At 43.9% G+C, this 16109-nt stretch overlaps 1 protein-coding gene across 1 annotated transcript in view; it reads left to right on the plus strand.

The window, feature by feature from the left end:
- The window catches only part of CIT (citron rho-interacting serine/threonine kinase), a 163874-nt gene that overhangs the window by 113154 nt on the left and 34611 nt on the right, over positions 1–16109 (plus strand). The window contains exons 23-26 of the mRNA XM_054712660.1: positions 3629–3682; positions 11842–12039; positions 12702–12895; positions 15453–15588. Coding sequence (XP_054568635.1) covers positions 3629–3682; positions 11842–12039; positions 12702–12895; positions 15453–15588 — 582 coding nt within the window. The remainder of the gene's footprint in view (positions 1–3628; positions 3683–11841; positions 12040–12701; positions 12896–15452; positions 15589–16109) is intronic.

Here is a 16109-nt window from a genome sequence, read left to right on the forward strand (position 1 = left end):
TTATTAAATTTCTTATAGTATTTCTAGCAGTCACAACAGGATTGTTTCTACATTTTGGGTTTATAGTTCATAGTCAATAATAAATCAAAAGCCATAGCGATGATAATTCATTACATTATAACCTCAAAGAGGATTGCCATTTGATGTGTCAAAATGATCCAAAGGCCTCAATGATGGAAAATTTCAAAGAAAATGAAACAGTATTAGTGATTGACATTTCAGATTGCAAGTGGGGGCAGTTAAACAAGTTTTTAATGGTGTGGTATTAGAAATTTTGCTATTAATAAGAAGGTGGAATAGATCGTCTATCCCTAAGTCTAGGCCAGGGATCACTGTTTAGGCTTTGAAGGAATTAACTCTACCCTCAGCTTCTTGTTGCTGTCTTTGAGAGATTTCACACCAAATAGTCATTTAGAACAGGGTTAGGCAAGCTATAACCAGTGAGTCAAGTTCAGTCTGCCTCCTGTTTCCTGTCAGTAAAGTTTTATTGACACATAGCCATGCCCATTTTTTTATATATTGAGTATGGCTGCTCTTGTGTTATGAGGGCAGAGTTGAGTATTTTTGACAGTGACTGAATGGCCCTTGAAGCCAAAAACATTTACTGTCTGGTCCTTTAAAGAAAAAATTTGCTCACTCTTGCTCTAGAGTTTATTAATCTACTAGAGGCCCGATGCACGAAGATTCATGCAAGAATGGGCTTTCCTTCCCCTGGCTGTTGGCACCACCTTCGCTCCGGGCCAGAGCTGCCTTTCTGCTCCAACCCGGAACTGCCTTTCCGCCTTCCCACGCTGCCCAGAGGCCCGGAGCGGCTGGGGTGGTGCAGAACGCCTGTGTCGTCACCATGGCAACGATGCAAGCGTACCACCTGCCCCGGCTGCTCAGCACCTGCATATGCAAATTAACCCACCATCTTTGTTGGGTTAATTTGCATACTCCCTATTGGCTGGTGGGCGTCGCGAAGGTACCGTCAATTAGCATGTTGCTCTTTTAAAGATTTTTATTGATTTTTTTTATAGAGAGGAAGGGAGAGGGATAGAGAGCTAGAAACATCGATGAGAGAGAAACATCGACCAGCTGCCTCCTGCACACCCCCTACTGGGGATGTGCCCGCAACCAATGTACATGCCCTTGACCGGAATTGATCCTGGGACCTTTCAGTCCACAGGCCGACGCTCTATCCACTGAGCCAAACCGGTTTCGGCGCCTTACTCTTCTTTTAGGAAGAGTCCTCGGTGATCATGAAATGCACTCAAGGGGGTTGGATGGTCTTTGGGGCCAGACACTCTGCTTGCTCACAGATGAGATTTCAACAGCAGTGTAGATAGCTACATTCCTACTTCGGATAAATAGTATTCTTACACATCTATTGGTTGCCTCCTGCACCTGCCATGGATCAAACCTGAACCTAGGTACATGCCTTGACTGGGATTTGAACCCACGACCCTCCAGTCTGTGGGCCGATGCTCTAACTACTGAGAAACCGGCCAGCGCTAATTCCTTTCTTTTTTTTCTTTCTTTTTTTAATTTAAGAGAAGGACTATTTTTGCCTTTGGGCTCTCTGAGCAAAGCAGACAATGCCATAATCCACATTAGCTCTCAAATCCAAAGGCTGTAAGGATTTGACTCTTCTTTTCCCTTGGCCCCCATGTTCATCAGCAGGTCTTATTGCATGTGCTTCCAAAAGAGATCGCAGTCCATTCACTTTTCTTTGTCCTTGCCACCATTCTCTCTTCCTTGAATGACAGTGGTTTCCCTGCTTCTTTCTACCTTTATCCTATTTTGATCTATTCTTCCTGTGGCATCCACACAATGACAATCATCATGTAAGTCTGCTTCTTAAAACACCATTGGCTTTCAATTAATTGCAATTTGAATGAAATCCAAACACTTTTCTGGGCCTTCAAATTCTTGGTCCCTGCCTGCCTCTCTAGCATCATCTTGAGCCACATTTTCCTTGTCTGTGCTTGAGCCAGGTGGTTTTCAAAAATAATTTGGCGACAACTCACCAAAGAATACATTTTACCTTGTATTGTAGTAGTGTATTTCACTGAATTTAAGGTACTGAAAATCGGGATCCATCTTATAATAATAGCCTATATGTAATTATATAGTCATCCTATATAATAAAAGGCTAATATGCAAATCAACCAAACGGTGGAACGAGTGCACTGACCACCAGATGCCAAATGCAGGAGCTGCCCCCTGGTGGTCAGTGCACTCCTACAGGGGGAGCGCCAACTCAGCCAGAAGCCCTGAGCCAGTGCGCTCCCATGGGGAGTGGGCCTAAGCCGTCAGTTGGACATCCCCCGAGGGCTCCCGGACTGCGAGAGGGCGCAGGCTGGGCTGAGGGACTCTCCTTCCCCCTCCCCCAAGTGCACGAATTTTGTGCACTGGGCCTCTAGTATATACATAAACATGTCATGGTTTAGTTGATAGCACTTTATCTTTTTTAATATTACATAAAATTGTGATAGTCTTACAACTTGATAGCAACTTAAATTGGATGAATTATGCTATCTCAGACAAATTTTCTACAACAGGGCTTACTGTTGTAGAAAAGGTACCATGTGATGTGTTTTATATTCTGTCCTGTTTGTTCCATTTCATTGGATAAAACAAACCAGAAAATCCCACTTATGCTCACCATTGGGGCACAGCTTGAAGTTGAAAAAACACTGCTGTAGCCACTCGGGTCTTTTTTTGTTCATCAAGTGCACTAAACCCCTTCCTGCCTCAGGGTTTTGGCACATGCTGTTCCTTTGCCTTTTCCTGTTATTTGCATGGCTGGCTCCTCCTCACCCTGCAGGTTTCGGTTTAAATGTCACCTCTTCAGGGAAGCCTCTGTGACCACCCATCTAAGTGAGTTTCTTCCTCACCCCCTTGTTCCCTTTATAGCATTTGCCATGCTTTGTAATCATGCACTTACTTATGTTCTAGCTCCCCTCACCAGAATGAAGTTGTCGGCCCTACATGCTCTCTGTTATCACAGTGTCTGGCATGTAGTATGCACTCAAAAACTCCTTGTCAACTGAACGAAGCAGTTCTGCCTCTCTGTTTATTTCAAGATCACTATGGGGTTTCTGAATCTCAGCAGCTTTTGATTAAAAAAAAAAAAAAAGTTCCTACTTTGTCGTGGCTATTGTCCTGTATGTGTGTCTGTGTTTTTGTCTTTCTTGGGAATAGGCTTGGTTGGGGAGGGTCAAGTAGCGAGAAGAGGGAAAGGTTAAGGTCGGGGAACAAGACAAATGAAGGAGAGTAAAGACTTCATCCTTTATTAGGTTTTTTTGTCCACTCATCCCTAGGCATTAATGTGAATGTTCAAATATATTTGTAAAGGGTAGGCATGTGTGGTCTAAGTAGTTCATTGTTGTATGTCAACTGTAATTGAAAAATAAATTAAAATTTAAAAAACAGTTAATTGTTATTAACGCAGCATCATGTGTTCCTGTAACTTTTGTTTCTGATGTTGGGGGTGACTTAATTAATCCTTTGAAAAACAGATGCCGAGGCTGCTGCATCAGCATTCTTGGCTTTCTAGGCAATGCTGTTCTCTTTATTTGACCCGTAGTGTGTACAATTGTATTCCTCCCTATGGAAAATTTATAATCAACTTCTTACCTTTTAGGCACATAGAGATGAAATCCAGCGCAAATTTGATGCCCTTCGTAACAGCTGTACTGTGAGTATTAACCAAAGATGATTAAAATAGTGTAACATTAAATCCAAGAAGAAAAAGAGAGCATCTCTTTGTGATACCAGTGACTAATTTTTGATACAAACTCTCAGCTTGAAGCAGTTAATGCTGTCAAACCGATATGGCATTTCTGAGCCCCAGATAATTTCAGTTTCTCGGGTGTCTGCCTGTTTTAAACATTTAAAACCATTCTTCATGCTGGAGGGAGGATAGCTGGAGTGGTCCAAATGATTCTCGCTGCACAACCACTAATAGGTTTCAGTAGCTGCAACAAAAGTCCCAAGCAGCTGCCCCTCCTTCTCCAGTGTGGAAGGTTCCCAGGCTAGCGCAGGCCGGAGATTGTGTAGGGGCAGTTATGTGTGCGAAGAGTCTTCTGTAACCTGCTGCCTCTGCAGAGGAAACATCTAGAAATTTTAACTTCCTAATAGGTAAAATCTGGCTTCCTTCCATGAAAATTTAAAATCTAGGACTCTTTGGAAGATGTTATTTATATTGAGAAAAATAAATCCTATGCACAGATAAGCATCATTCATAGATTATGTAATAGGGTCGGGTCAATGGAAATGCAAAGTCTATTTTTGCTGAAAAGGAAGGCCTGAAATAGGCCTCTTTTAGAAGAGAGGGATGTTATCTTTACCCTTGGTTGCACTGCCTTTCTTTTTGGTCCTTTCATTGCTTTATTACCTCCTAGTCAGTCCTAGATGAGCTTGTCTCCATTTGCATTATTCGCATCTGTGAATTTCCAGAATGCGCACCCCCTCCTCGCCCTCATATGTGTTTTATTTTCTTGTAATGAACTCTTTCTTTCCTCCTTACCAATAGTGGGGCATTAAACCCTGATGCTTTCCCCCTTAGTTTAGGTATAAAATGCATACAGTAAAGAATATAAAGTGTATAAAAGTTTTACATGTATAGACAATCTACGTAGCCACAACATAGATTAAGATACAGAGCATTTTCAGCCCCCAGAAGGCTCCCTCATATTCTCATCAGCATCCTTTTCCCCAAGGGTAACCGCTATTCTGATCTCTGATACCATAGATCAGTTTTGCCTATTTCTTGAGCTCCATTTAAATGAAGGTCTTTTGAGTTTAGCATTTTTTTTTTTTTTTTACTTAAGTTGTCTCTGTGGTTCATCCATGTTGTATCTGTCAAAAAGCTGTTATTTTTCATTACAGTGTGGTGTTCCCAGTATATGACTAGAGCTGAAGTTAGTTTATCCATTCTCCTGCGGATGGATATTTGTATTGTTTTTGCTATGGGTAAAGCTGTTAGAGAACATTCTTGTACACGTCCTTTGGTGGCTATAAGCACTTATTTCTGATGAGCACGTAGCCAAGAGCGGAATGGCTAGGTCACACGATGTGCTACTAGTTTGACTCCAGTAGGCACCTGGCAGATAGATTTTGGTTATTTCCTGGTGCTGAAGGCTGGACCAGGGTGGGCCCACCTTAGAAATGTCTGTTGATTTCCTCCATTCTTCCTCTCTTCCTCGAAGAATAGAAGCATTCTGGGCCTGTCCTCTTTTTTAGTTTCTTTTTGTCTTGGTTTCTTATTTACACAAGAGTTATTTGCTTATATTACATACATGCTCATAAATGATCACCGAATAAAATATAGATCTTTTTATGGCTGTGGTATTTTTAGATTACTATATTTTCCTAAAATAAACTTGGATATATTTTCAGTGTATATATCAGAAATCCTTCATCTGCAGGTTTCCTTTCTTTATTTTTAGTCTTTTGGCATAAAAATTAAAATAAAATTTTTAATACTTTTATTGAGGTGTATATAACTGGCACACAATCCCCTGATGAATTTTCAAGTGTGTGTACACCTATGAAACCAGCACAACACTCAAATTCATGAGCATATCCATCATCCTCAGACGTTCCCTTGTGCTCCTTTGTCATCCACTCTCCCCCACATTTTTAAAATTGGAAATTTAGTTTTTAATAGAATATGGCGATATGTAGAATGAATTTGGTTACTTTCTTAACTTATGTAACTTTCAGACTCTCTTTATTCCTCAGATTTGCTTTTTTTCTGCAACACTGACCTGTAATCCTTCCTTTTCTACCCCCGGCATTCCATAGAGAAGCTCTGGGGGCCTCACAGGTGGAAGGAGGGGCCCCACCCACAGCAGTGGCCGCTGAGGATCCACACCGGCTCTCCGGTGTTAGGCAGACCAGGCTCCAGTTCTCAATTGGCCTATTGGGAGCCTATGTGGTGTTATCTCCCAAGTCTCTATTTCTTTACCTATAAAATGGAGCTAACACTCTCCTTGATTCCAATACATCATGGATTGTAAGATATAATTTATTTAATAACTGCTCTTTGGAGCCTGGGCGAGAGAAGAAAGATAGCTGCTTAGTTCCAATATATATCCAAATTACAGAAACCGTAAAACTTAGGGAACACTGAGTCATAGAATCAGGAATTTGGTAACAGTACCTACCCATGAGGTTCCTACAAGAATTAATTAGATGATGCATCCAAGTGTTTACATAGGGCCTGGTCCATAGAAAGTGCTAAATTGTTGGTTACTATCATTATTTTATTACTAGAGGCCCAGTGCATGAATTCATGCACCAGTGGGGTTCCTCGGCCTGGCCTGTGGGATCAGGCCAAAAATGGCTCTCCAACATCCCCTGAGAAGTCCCAGATTGTGAGAGGTGCAGGCCAGGCTGTGGGACCCCACCAGTGCACCATTGGGGCCAGGGAGGGATGCAGGAGGTTGGCCAGCTGGGGAGGGACCATGAGAGGGATCCAGGGTGTGTCCAGCCTGTCTCGCTCAGTCCCGAATGGCCAGATCCCAGCAGCAAGCTAACCTACTGGTCAGAGCCTCGGAGAGCCAGTGCATGTCATAACGATCTGTTGAGCGGCCTTAGCATATCATTAGCATATTATATTTTGATTGGTTGAATGGACGACCAGATGACTGGACACTTAGCATATTAGGCTTTTATTATATAGGATATTGGACTTCTGACATAAAAGTAAACCCTTTGTTTAGAAAAGGGTTCTGCTCCTTAGAAAAGTTTGAAAGCCACTCCTTATGGAACAATATTTGGCAACAATAGTCAATCTCAGTTATTCTTTCCCAAGTTCAAAGGCTGCTTTCAAGGCACCTCAGTAAATGTTCCTTTCTCGTTGGTGCGGTTCGAGATCGTCCACTAGAAGTGTCTTCATTACTGTTGGGAATTCCTAAATCAATTGATAGAAGCTCCCAGTTAGCAGCTTTTAAAAAGCCCATGAACAGTAAGATTTTCAAGCTCTGACCACTTCTATATTTTGAAGAGATTTAAAAAAAGGATTTGATTCAAAATATAGATCTTTGAATCCTACCTAAGTCTGTTTTGTAGGGGAGTTGGTGGGCAAACATACGACACAGTTTTAATTATGAATCAATCTGTCAGCTATAAGATTAAAAATAAATAATATGCAAATAGCTGCCTTCAAGAGAAAAACAGGCATTAAAATAGGACTTCAGGCCTGTATCTTTGTAACCTGGTGCTCACTACCTTACTGGTGTCTTCACCTCTCACATGCTACGGACATTTACTGGGTAACGTTCCCCTTGGGGCCCCTCGCTAGGTGGGAGATCTCCGTTACCATCTGTTTCTTAGAACCAGGAGTTTTGCATGAAAGCCTTGAAAAGCAACAGATAACCCCAAATAGAGATTTTTTTTTTCCAAACAGCATTTTTTATATCCTGTTTTCTCTTAGAGCTGCACCAAGATATCTTATCTGCAAGAACGTACACAAGAAAGCTATGGTGGCCCTTGTCTCCCTCGTCTTTTTTGCCATTAAGATGGAATCAGGCTTTTAGTTTATCTTTTTTATCCTCTGTCTTTGGAGATGAAAGATTAACAGACTCTAATATAGTAAACAGATCATTTGCCCTTGGTGTGGAAAGAATAACCAAAGGCCACAAAGTAGACCCAATAATTCTCCTTGTGTATTACCTGGTTCAAAATCACCTATTATTATAAAAGTCTATTATTATACTTTTTTTTTTTAACCATGGAGACCATTAATTTACTGCTTTGTCTCAAGTCAGTTCAATATCTGCAAACTCAAGTGTGTGTGTTTGTGTGTGTGTGTGTGTGTGTGTGTGTGTGTGTGTAACACTTAATACCACAACTCCAGCAACTGGAAACAGAGTCACAAGCTACACATGTTCTAGCTTGGGTAGAAAGAATATGTAAAAAGTCTGAATGAGTTAAAATGCTTGAATGAGTGCTTGGGTGCTTCACACAAACACAACCTCCACTACTTATCCATTGGCGACATAGAGGCAGTGACAGGATCTAGAACCAGCAATCATAAACTGTGTAAGTAGGAATCAGAGACATGACCCCTCCCCCAAAAACAAACAAACAAAACAACAAAGGACAACAGGGAAATAGAAGGACGCTTCCTCCAGTGGCCTGTTTCAGTTGAAGTGAGAGTAACAATCTTGGCACGTCATTGACATTTTTCCAGTTTTTCTTCTTAAGCAACTTGTAATTTAATTTTAGGAGAAAGAGAAGAGGTGGCAGAAATTGATTCATAGCAGATTGCATTTTCTTTTCATACATTTCAAATGAAGTGGGTATCCAAAGGCTTAAATATGTCTTCAGATGGCAAGGAAACTGTTTTGGTAGTGTGTATATTCTTACATGAACAAATTTTCTGTAGTTCCTGCTCCCCAAGATGCACTATTACAATCTTTACAATGAAGCATCATCTTGGTCGTTAATTTTTATCCCTTGTATTTTTTTTTTTAAGGAAATATTTTTATTGGTTTCAGAGAGGAAAGGAGAGGGAGAGAGAGCTAGAAACATCAATGATGAGAGAGAATCATTGATCGGCTGCCTCCTGCATGCCCCCTGCATGTCCCCTACTGGGGACCAAGCCCGCAACCCTGGCATGTGCCCTTGACTGGAATTGAACCTGGACCTTTCAGTCCGTAGGCCGACGCTCTATCCACTGAGCCAAACCAGGTAGGGCTATCCCTTGTATTTTTATATGGTACATTAAGGTGGAATAGTAGGCAAGGAAATTCAAAAGATTAAAACAATAGAAGCAGAAGGGTAGTGAAGATAGTATTTATCTCCATGTCACAGATGGAGAAACCAACCCAGTAAAGTCCAATGTTGCTTATTTCGGGTTCCTGAATTCATTTTAATGCTTAGCTTCTGGGCCAGTTTGCCTCAATTCTGTTTTCCTTTGGGAAAGAGGTGGAAGGAAGCATCATATAGTTAAACTAGAGGCCTAGTGCACGAAACTCGTGTATGGGTAGGGTCCCTAGGCCTGCCCGGCGATCAGGACTGATCAGGTTCCTTACCTCCCTGCCTCCTCCTTCCCTCGCTTCCTCAATGACCCCACCGCTGCCACTGGTTGCCCCCCACTTTCCGCACCACCCCCTGGTGGTCAGCACAAGTCATAGCGAGCAATCGAACTCCCAGTCTCCTGGTTGAACTCCCAAGGGGATACTTTGAATATTAACCTTTTATATATATAGACTATAGGCCCAATGCACAAAAATTCATGCAAGAGGAGGCCTTCCTTCCCCCAGCTGCCAGCACCGGCTTCCCTCTGGCACCCAGGACCCAGGCTTCCCTCCTCCGGCTATCAGCAGGCACCCAGGACCCAGGATACTTCCCTCTTCCGGCCGCCTGCAGGCACCTGGGACCCAGGCTGGCTTCCCTCTGGCCCTGGCTTAGTCAGGAAGGACGTCCAGAATGACGTCTGATCTAATTAGCATATTACCCTTTTATTATTATAGGTGGGGATATTTGCAGTCTGTTAGGAAAATGATCTTAAGGAGTGGGGTTTGCTACCTATTGGAAAGACCAGTTGAACTATTAAGCATTGTTTATTCATTTATCTACTAGGGGCCCAGTGCATGAAGATTCATGCAGGGCGGGTGGTGGGGAGGGTGTCCCTCAGCCCCACCTGCACCCTCTCCAATCTGGGAGCCCTCAGGGGAGCCCTCTTCAATCCTGGAGTTTCTGTCTGTCTTTGCAATCATATGAGTGAATTGTCTGAGACCCCAACCCAGTTTGGTTTGGTGCTCACAGAATAATAGAGGTCTTTTTTTTTTCTTTGCTCCATTGGTGGAGATTTCCTAGAAGTTGCAGGATATCTTCCCTTTAATTTTTCCTCGACACTCTGACTTTACTTATGCCTCTCACCTTTGCTTTCCCCCCATCCCCCACCTGCGACAGTAACTTGCTTCAGGCTCACTTTGCTCTAGTGTCTAGGACATCCCGCAATGCGTCTGCCATCAGAACTATGATTCCCAGCATTCCTGGTGCTCCCCGCGTTCTTGGTTTTCGCTTCAGGTCCAGGGGCTGCACAAACCAAAAGGACTGCGAACTCCAGCCACCCCCAGCCCGGGCTGACAGGATCGGACACTCCAGTGGTGTTCCCGGGACCCCGGCTGCTCTGTGCCGGTGTGCGCGCGCGCTGGCCACAGGCTCAAAGCGGGCGGGGTCCTGGGGACGCCTGCCATGTCACCCCAACTATGCAGAGGGCATGTGGGCGTCCCACGCCGCCCCCGGCCGCTCAGCGCCTGCTTGCGTAGACCCTGAGCAGCCGGGGGACATCCCGCCCTCCCCCTGGCCACTCGGCGCCTGCACACGTGCACGCTGCCCACAGGCCTGCCATCTTTGTTGGTTTAATTTGCATACTCACTCTTGATTGGCTGTGGGCGTCATGGAGGTATGGTCAATTTACATATTTGTCTATTTGTATAGATGGTTTGAGGAGCTTTAACCATGTCACAGAGAGGGTGATACAGGGATCCCTATGAGGCATAGCTGCCTGCTAGGAATGGCAAGTATGCAGTGTTTTCCTATCCCCACCCTCCCATGAAGGAGTCTCAGCTAAGAACCCGACCACATAACCTTTATTCCCCCTTTTATAGCTGACAGTGTACTTCAAACCAGTATGTTAGGAATTAATGTGGCTTCTGATATTAAAATTAAAATTTCTAGACCACTTACTACATTAAAAATCCATCAGCTCTGTTAACAAAATGAAAAGCTGTGCTTTCTGAGCCGCATTGAACAAATGTACTTATTGATGCTCTTTATTTCCATGTGCCCGGGAAGATATTTTTTAAATGCTAATCAGAGGTGGTTAAAATAGGGAATTAGTCATGGAAACAGTGTTAACATTTCATAAAGTAACTCTACTCTTGGTTTGAAAATTGGAAACAATTAATAAGCATAGGCTTAAAGGCATTTCCTTTTAATTTACATCTTTTTGTTACATAAAATTTAATTTGCTGCCTGTGCACCTCATTCCAACTATTATAAGAAAATTGGCCTTAAAGTTCTCAAATATTCTGTGTTAAAGCGGTCTGTAAGTGCCGATACTGAGCCTCAGCAAAGAATAGGAAAGCTAAAAGCAGTGAAGTTGAAGTCATTCTGCCATTGAGCGGGGAAATAATTTAGCCAAACCCGATTAAATCTCTTTTCATAAAATGACAATTTCATATACACGCCTTCCCATTTTTCCGATAGTGAACTGTATAATAAAAACCATTAAAGTGATGCCATACATAGTACAATACTGTATTTTTAGGATTTCTCGGAGCTTCCCTGAAGATATTTTTTCCTTTGTTGCATGTAATTAAATATGTTGCCTGAGATATTATTAAAATAACTCTAGTGTCCTTCACTCAGTCTTCCTCGATAAGAACTTTATTTTGCTTTCTAAGACTATCTCCAGGTATAACTATAGTTTCTATAGAAGGTGTTGTGGGCATTTTAGCTTAATTTGCTGGTTGTGAGACCAGTCTTCATGCCTCTTTCCTCAATTTGCATTTTCCACATTATATTTTTGTCCATGAACTTCATCTCATTTAAAGGGGCCCCTTCTGAATGGCCTTCACTTTTGGTGGATTTGCTTTTGCCACGTTTTCCAGATGAACCCCGAGGTGGACTTTCTTCTTTCTAGCACAGCGAGTGCCTTAGTGCCCAGTAGGCGGGCGCAGGAGCTCGGGGCCCACTCTGGGAGTTGGAGAGACAAACTCAGGAGCTGTTCATTGGTCGCTAGTGTCCCCAGCTTCAGAAACCCACGGCTCTAGAAGCAGTTTCTCATTTAAAATCTACTTGTGTGGTGTGTAACCGATTGCTTTTATCTTTTAGGTAATCACAGACCTGGAGGAGCAGCTAAACCAGCTGACAGAGGACAACGCTGAGCTCAACAACCAAAACTTCTACTTGTCCAAACAACTCGATGAGGCTTCTGGCGCCAATGATGAGATAGTTCAGCTGCGTAGTGAGGTGGACCACCTCCGCCGCGAGATCTCGGAGAGAGAGATGCAACTCACCAGCCAGAAGCAAGTAAGGACAATAAAGTGTCAGCAATCCCTGGTCCCCTTCAGGTCAGCGTGATGCCTGGTGCATCTCCCCCCCCCCCCACCCCCCCGGCTTCCAGGGCTGAGCCGGGCCAGGGAATGGGTTCTTATTATAATCATGTCTGTGTTTTGAAGGCTTGAGGGTTTTAAAAATGGTTTCTAAAAGTGTGTAGTTCTTCTTCGGTTTGATTTTTTAAAATTAAAACTAACCATGGCCAGGTAGTTCAATTGGTTAGAGCATTGTCCTGAGGTTACGGGTTCGATCCTTGGTCAGGGCACATACAAGAATCAACCAATGAATGCATATATAAGTGGAACAACAAACTAATGCCCCCCCTCTCTTTTTTCCCTTTCCCTCACTCAAAAATCAATCAATAGGAAAAAAAGATAAAAATTAATAAAAAAAAAATAACACTTCTCAGGGAGGCTAATGTGAGCCCTTTGCAGTCTCTTCCCCTGGCCTTGCTTTGGTTTCTGCCGAGAAGGTGGTGGCAGAAATGGCCCTTCGTCGATTCTTGTCCAGTCCCCTCGATAGGTAGAAGAAACAGATAGACTGTGTTTCAGGCTGTAGTGAGAAATGTGTGCTTTTCTGAAACTGATCCAACAAAAGTAACATCCAGGAAACCCTCCCTTGGTACTGATTTGCAGACGATGGAGGCTCTGAAGACCACCTGCACGATGCTGGAAGAGCAGGTCATGGACCTGGAGGCCCTGAACGACGAGCTGCTGGAAAAGGAGCGGCAGTGGGAGGCGTGGAGGAGCGTCCTCGGTGACGAGAAGTCCCAGTTTGAGTGTCGGGTCCGAGAGTTGCAGAGGATGCTGGACACTGAGAAACAGAGCAGGTGAGAGTTTCTGTTTGTAGAGAGCCGATGACAGGTGACCACAGCAGGACCGCCTGAGAGTGGTGAACAGGGTGACCAGTTGTCCCAGCTTTCCCAGGACTGAGGAGTTTCTGGGACAAAAGACTTTCAGCGCTGAAACTGTGAGACGCTTGGGCAGACCAGGATGGGCTGGTCACCCTAGTTGTGACTATGGTCAGTGTCACCTGGATTCTTGGCATTAGTTGGTGTCCGTATACCCCGTGGAGGACGCGGGAGTCAGAGCAGGACAAATGTCTCAGTGCTTTCTTTGCAAAAACTCTTTCCTCAGGTTTCCTACCATGGTGGCCTTGTAGCAAGACCATCACCATTTAAAAAAAATATATATATTTTTTATTGATTTGAGAGAGAGAGAGAGAGAAACAGAGAAACATCAATTGATGATAAGATGCCCGCAACCTAGGCATGTGCCCTGGACCTCCTGGTTCATAGGTCGATGCTCAACCACTGAGCCATGCCAGCCATCACCATTTTAATCCTGGTTGTGAGTAATGCTAGTCTCCCTCTATCTACCTGGGGGTTTCTCAGCCTTGGCCCTATTCTCAATGTGGGCTGGATAACCCTTTGTCATGGAAGCTGCCGTGTGCAGTCTGATGTTGAGCATCCTCTCTTGTCTGTGCCCACTTGATGTCCCTCCTCAAGTTGTGACAACCAAACATGTCTCCAGACATTGTCCAGTGACCCCTGAGGGTGCAAAAATCACCCCCAGTTGAGAACAACTGCTTTACAAGGATAATTTAATTTTCTTTTTCTTTCTTCAGAGGAAAAAAGTAGTAAGTCCAGGCAGTCTTCTTCCTCTGCTTTCTCACCTTTGTCCCCCCGGCACAGAATCCCCTGCCAGGCCACGCATGCAGGCCGTGTACTGCATAGCTCGAGGCGTGCCGTTCACATCGAAGACATCACCGATTGGCAGATTTATTAGGACAGTCTCACCACTCACAGCAGGAAAGTTTTGCTCTAACCAAATTGCTATATTACAGCAGTTTGCCAACAGATGGAAATAGGTGTCTTTTTCCAGTTTGCTTCAGGGTACCGTATGGGCTAGAGCTAGCCCCATGACTTCCTGTCTGCACAGCTAAATCGTATTTATCCTTCATAACCTCCCTAATATCACCTTCCTCCAACACTTACCTTCCTGTGATGCTCCTTAAGCAAGACAACTGTACATAGAAACATCTGTCATTTTGTTGGACTCATTTTGGTATTTTTTATGTTTACTTGACCATAAGAGACTCAACTAAATGTGTTGATGTTACATATAGTCTATGCTAAGTTAAACTAGAAAAGGTTAGAGGCTAAAGATTAAATTTCAAGAGAAATATTTCCTTTTTTGCACATCTTCCCACTCAGGGTATTTGCTGATTGTGAAGGGCTGCTGGTTTGCTTCCCTCCAAACTCTTTGGCCCCCGACTCCTCAGGGTATGTTCTGGTTGCATTCACACAGACATCTCCCCCTGCCCTCAAGTCCAGCTCCCACCCTAGCTGTTTCTAGAGTTCTTCAGAAACAATTTTGGAGGTTGGAGGCTGGCTTCAGCATTAGGAAACACACAGCCACACATGGGAGGTGTAATTATGGAATGTGCTTAGGTAGATATTTCACCTATATTTTCAGGGGGCAAGTATAACCCTCCCCCCATAATTTGGTGTTATGTGGGATACTGAGATGAGCAAAGTCTAATTCTTAATTTTTGTCTTCAAGAGGCTAAGAGTCTAATGGAGGAGATAACCTATGCATTCAAATGTTTATCACCAAAAATAGAGAGTGGGGTATGTCAGGAAAAATACATTTGTGCTTTGGATACAGAGCAAGGAGAGGTTACTTCTGAGAGCAGAAGTTGGGAGAGATTTTCTGGAGGACACGGCCCGTGAGTTTATCCTTGAAGGCTGAGGCAGGTTTGGGTTCATGGAGCAGGGAAGGGGAGCATTCCCGTGGAGGAGCTTGCTATACGCCCAGATGTGGAAGAGGCAAAACCTAAGACCTCCATGGGAAGGGAAGTGACTTTTCCAGTTTGCTTCTAGTTTTTCTTTTCTCTAACCTTATTTACAGACACATTCACCAGATTCAAGTTTCAGTTTCCGATGAGCACACAGAACACTCAGCATCTTGCATATACATCAAGGAGAGGAAATGTTTGCTCACATGGGGTCTCCCATGATCCTCTGCACCCGGTGGTCCTTCAGCGGGACCTCATTCCATTTCTTCTCCCACTGGAGGGTGTGGCAGTGTTGACGCTCCCATCAGCCCAGTTGCATTGGGAAGCATGCCCTTTCCGTTCAGCCTTTCCAGGCGACTCCTAACAGGAACTCTACTCTTTGAGAGTATTTTTACCCAAGGCCTAAAGTGGGTCAAACCTCCACTCTGTAATAAGTCAGGAAGCAAGGCATAGTTTGGATCAGGGTAGGGCATCTGTCCAGCCTGCAGCCTGTTGGGTTGCTTATCAGGACGAAAGATGGGCCAGCCTCCTTTCTCCAGACTGATGACGACAGCGCTTCTGAGAGTGGGCCTGTGTTTCTCCGGCAGGGCGAGAGCTGATCAGCGGATCACTGAGTCGCGCCAGGTGGTCGAGCTGGCCGTGAAGGAGCACAAGGCTGAGATTCTCGCTCTACAGCAGGCTCTCAAAGAGCAGAAGCTGAAAGCCGAGAGCCTCTCCGACAAGGTCAGTGTCCATCCCTTCTGGCCTTTAGGAAAACATCCTCATTTCCTTCTTTTAGATGGCATGGTTAACAAAAATTCAAATGCAACCTATGGTCAGCATATTTCATAAACAGGTATTTACTCATTCCAGTGAAGCCCCACAGGTATGTGTCACCATGGGACATCCTTGGTTGGCAGTCGTGTGGATGGGTGTCGTAGGTACTGGGGCATCACAGCCGTCAGTGATTTCTTAGCATCTCCCTGTCTGGGCCCCTGAGGTCCAACTTTTGGTTTGGACGTACAACTGTCCTTTTCTGGCACTTGATTTCTAGAAGGCTTTATGGACTTAATGTTATATTTACAAAGTGATATACCAGTGTTTTAGAGACTTTTATCTAAGATCCTTGAAAGAGATTTAGAATAGATACTTCAGTGTTATAGACAACAAAAGTGAAGATCAGAGAAATTTCATATATACCTCATAGACACACTTTCACACCCACATACAGTCATCTGAATTTTGTATTTTGTATAACTCTTTGT

Source organism: Eptesicus fuscus, chromosome 23 (assembly GCF_027574615.1).
Source record: "Eptesicus fuscus isolate TK198812 chromosome 23, DD_ASM_mEF_20220401, whole genome shotgun sequence".
NCBI lineage: Eukaryota > Metazoa > Chordata > Mammalia > Chiroptera > Vespertilionidae > Eptesicus > Eptesicus fuscus.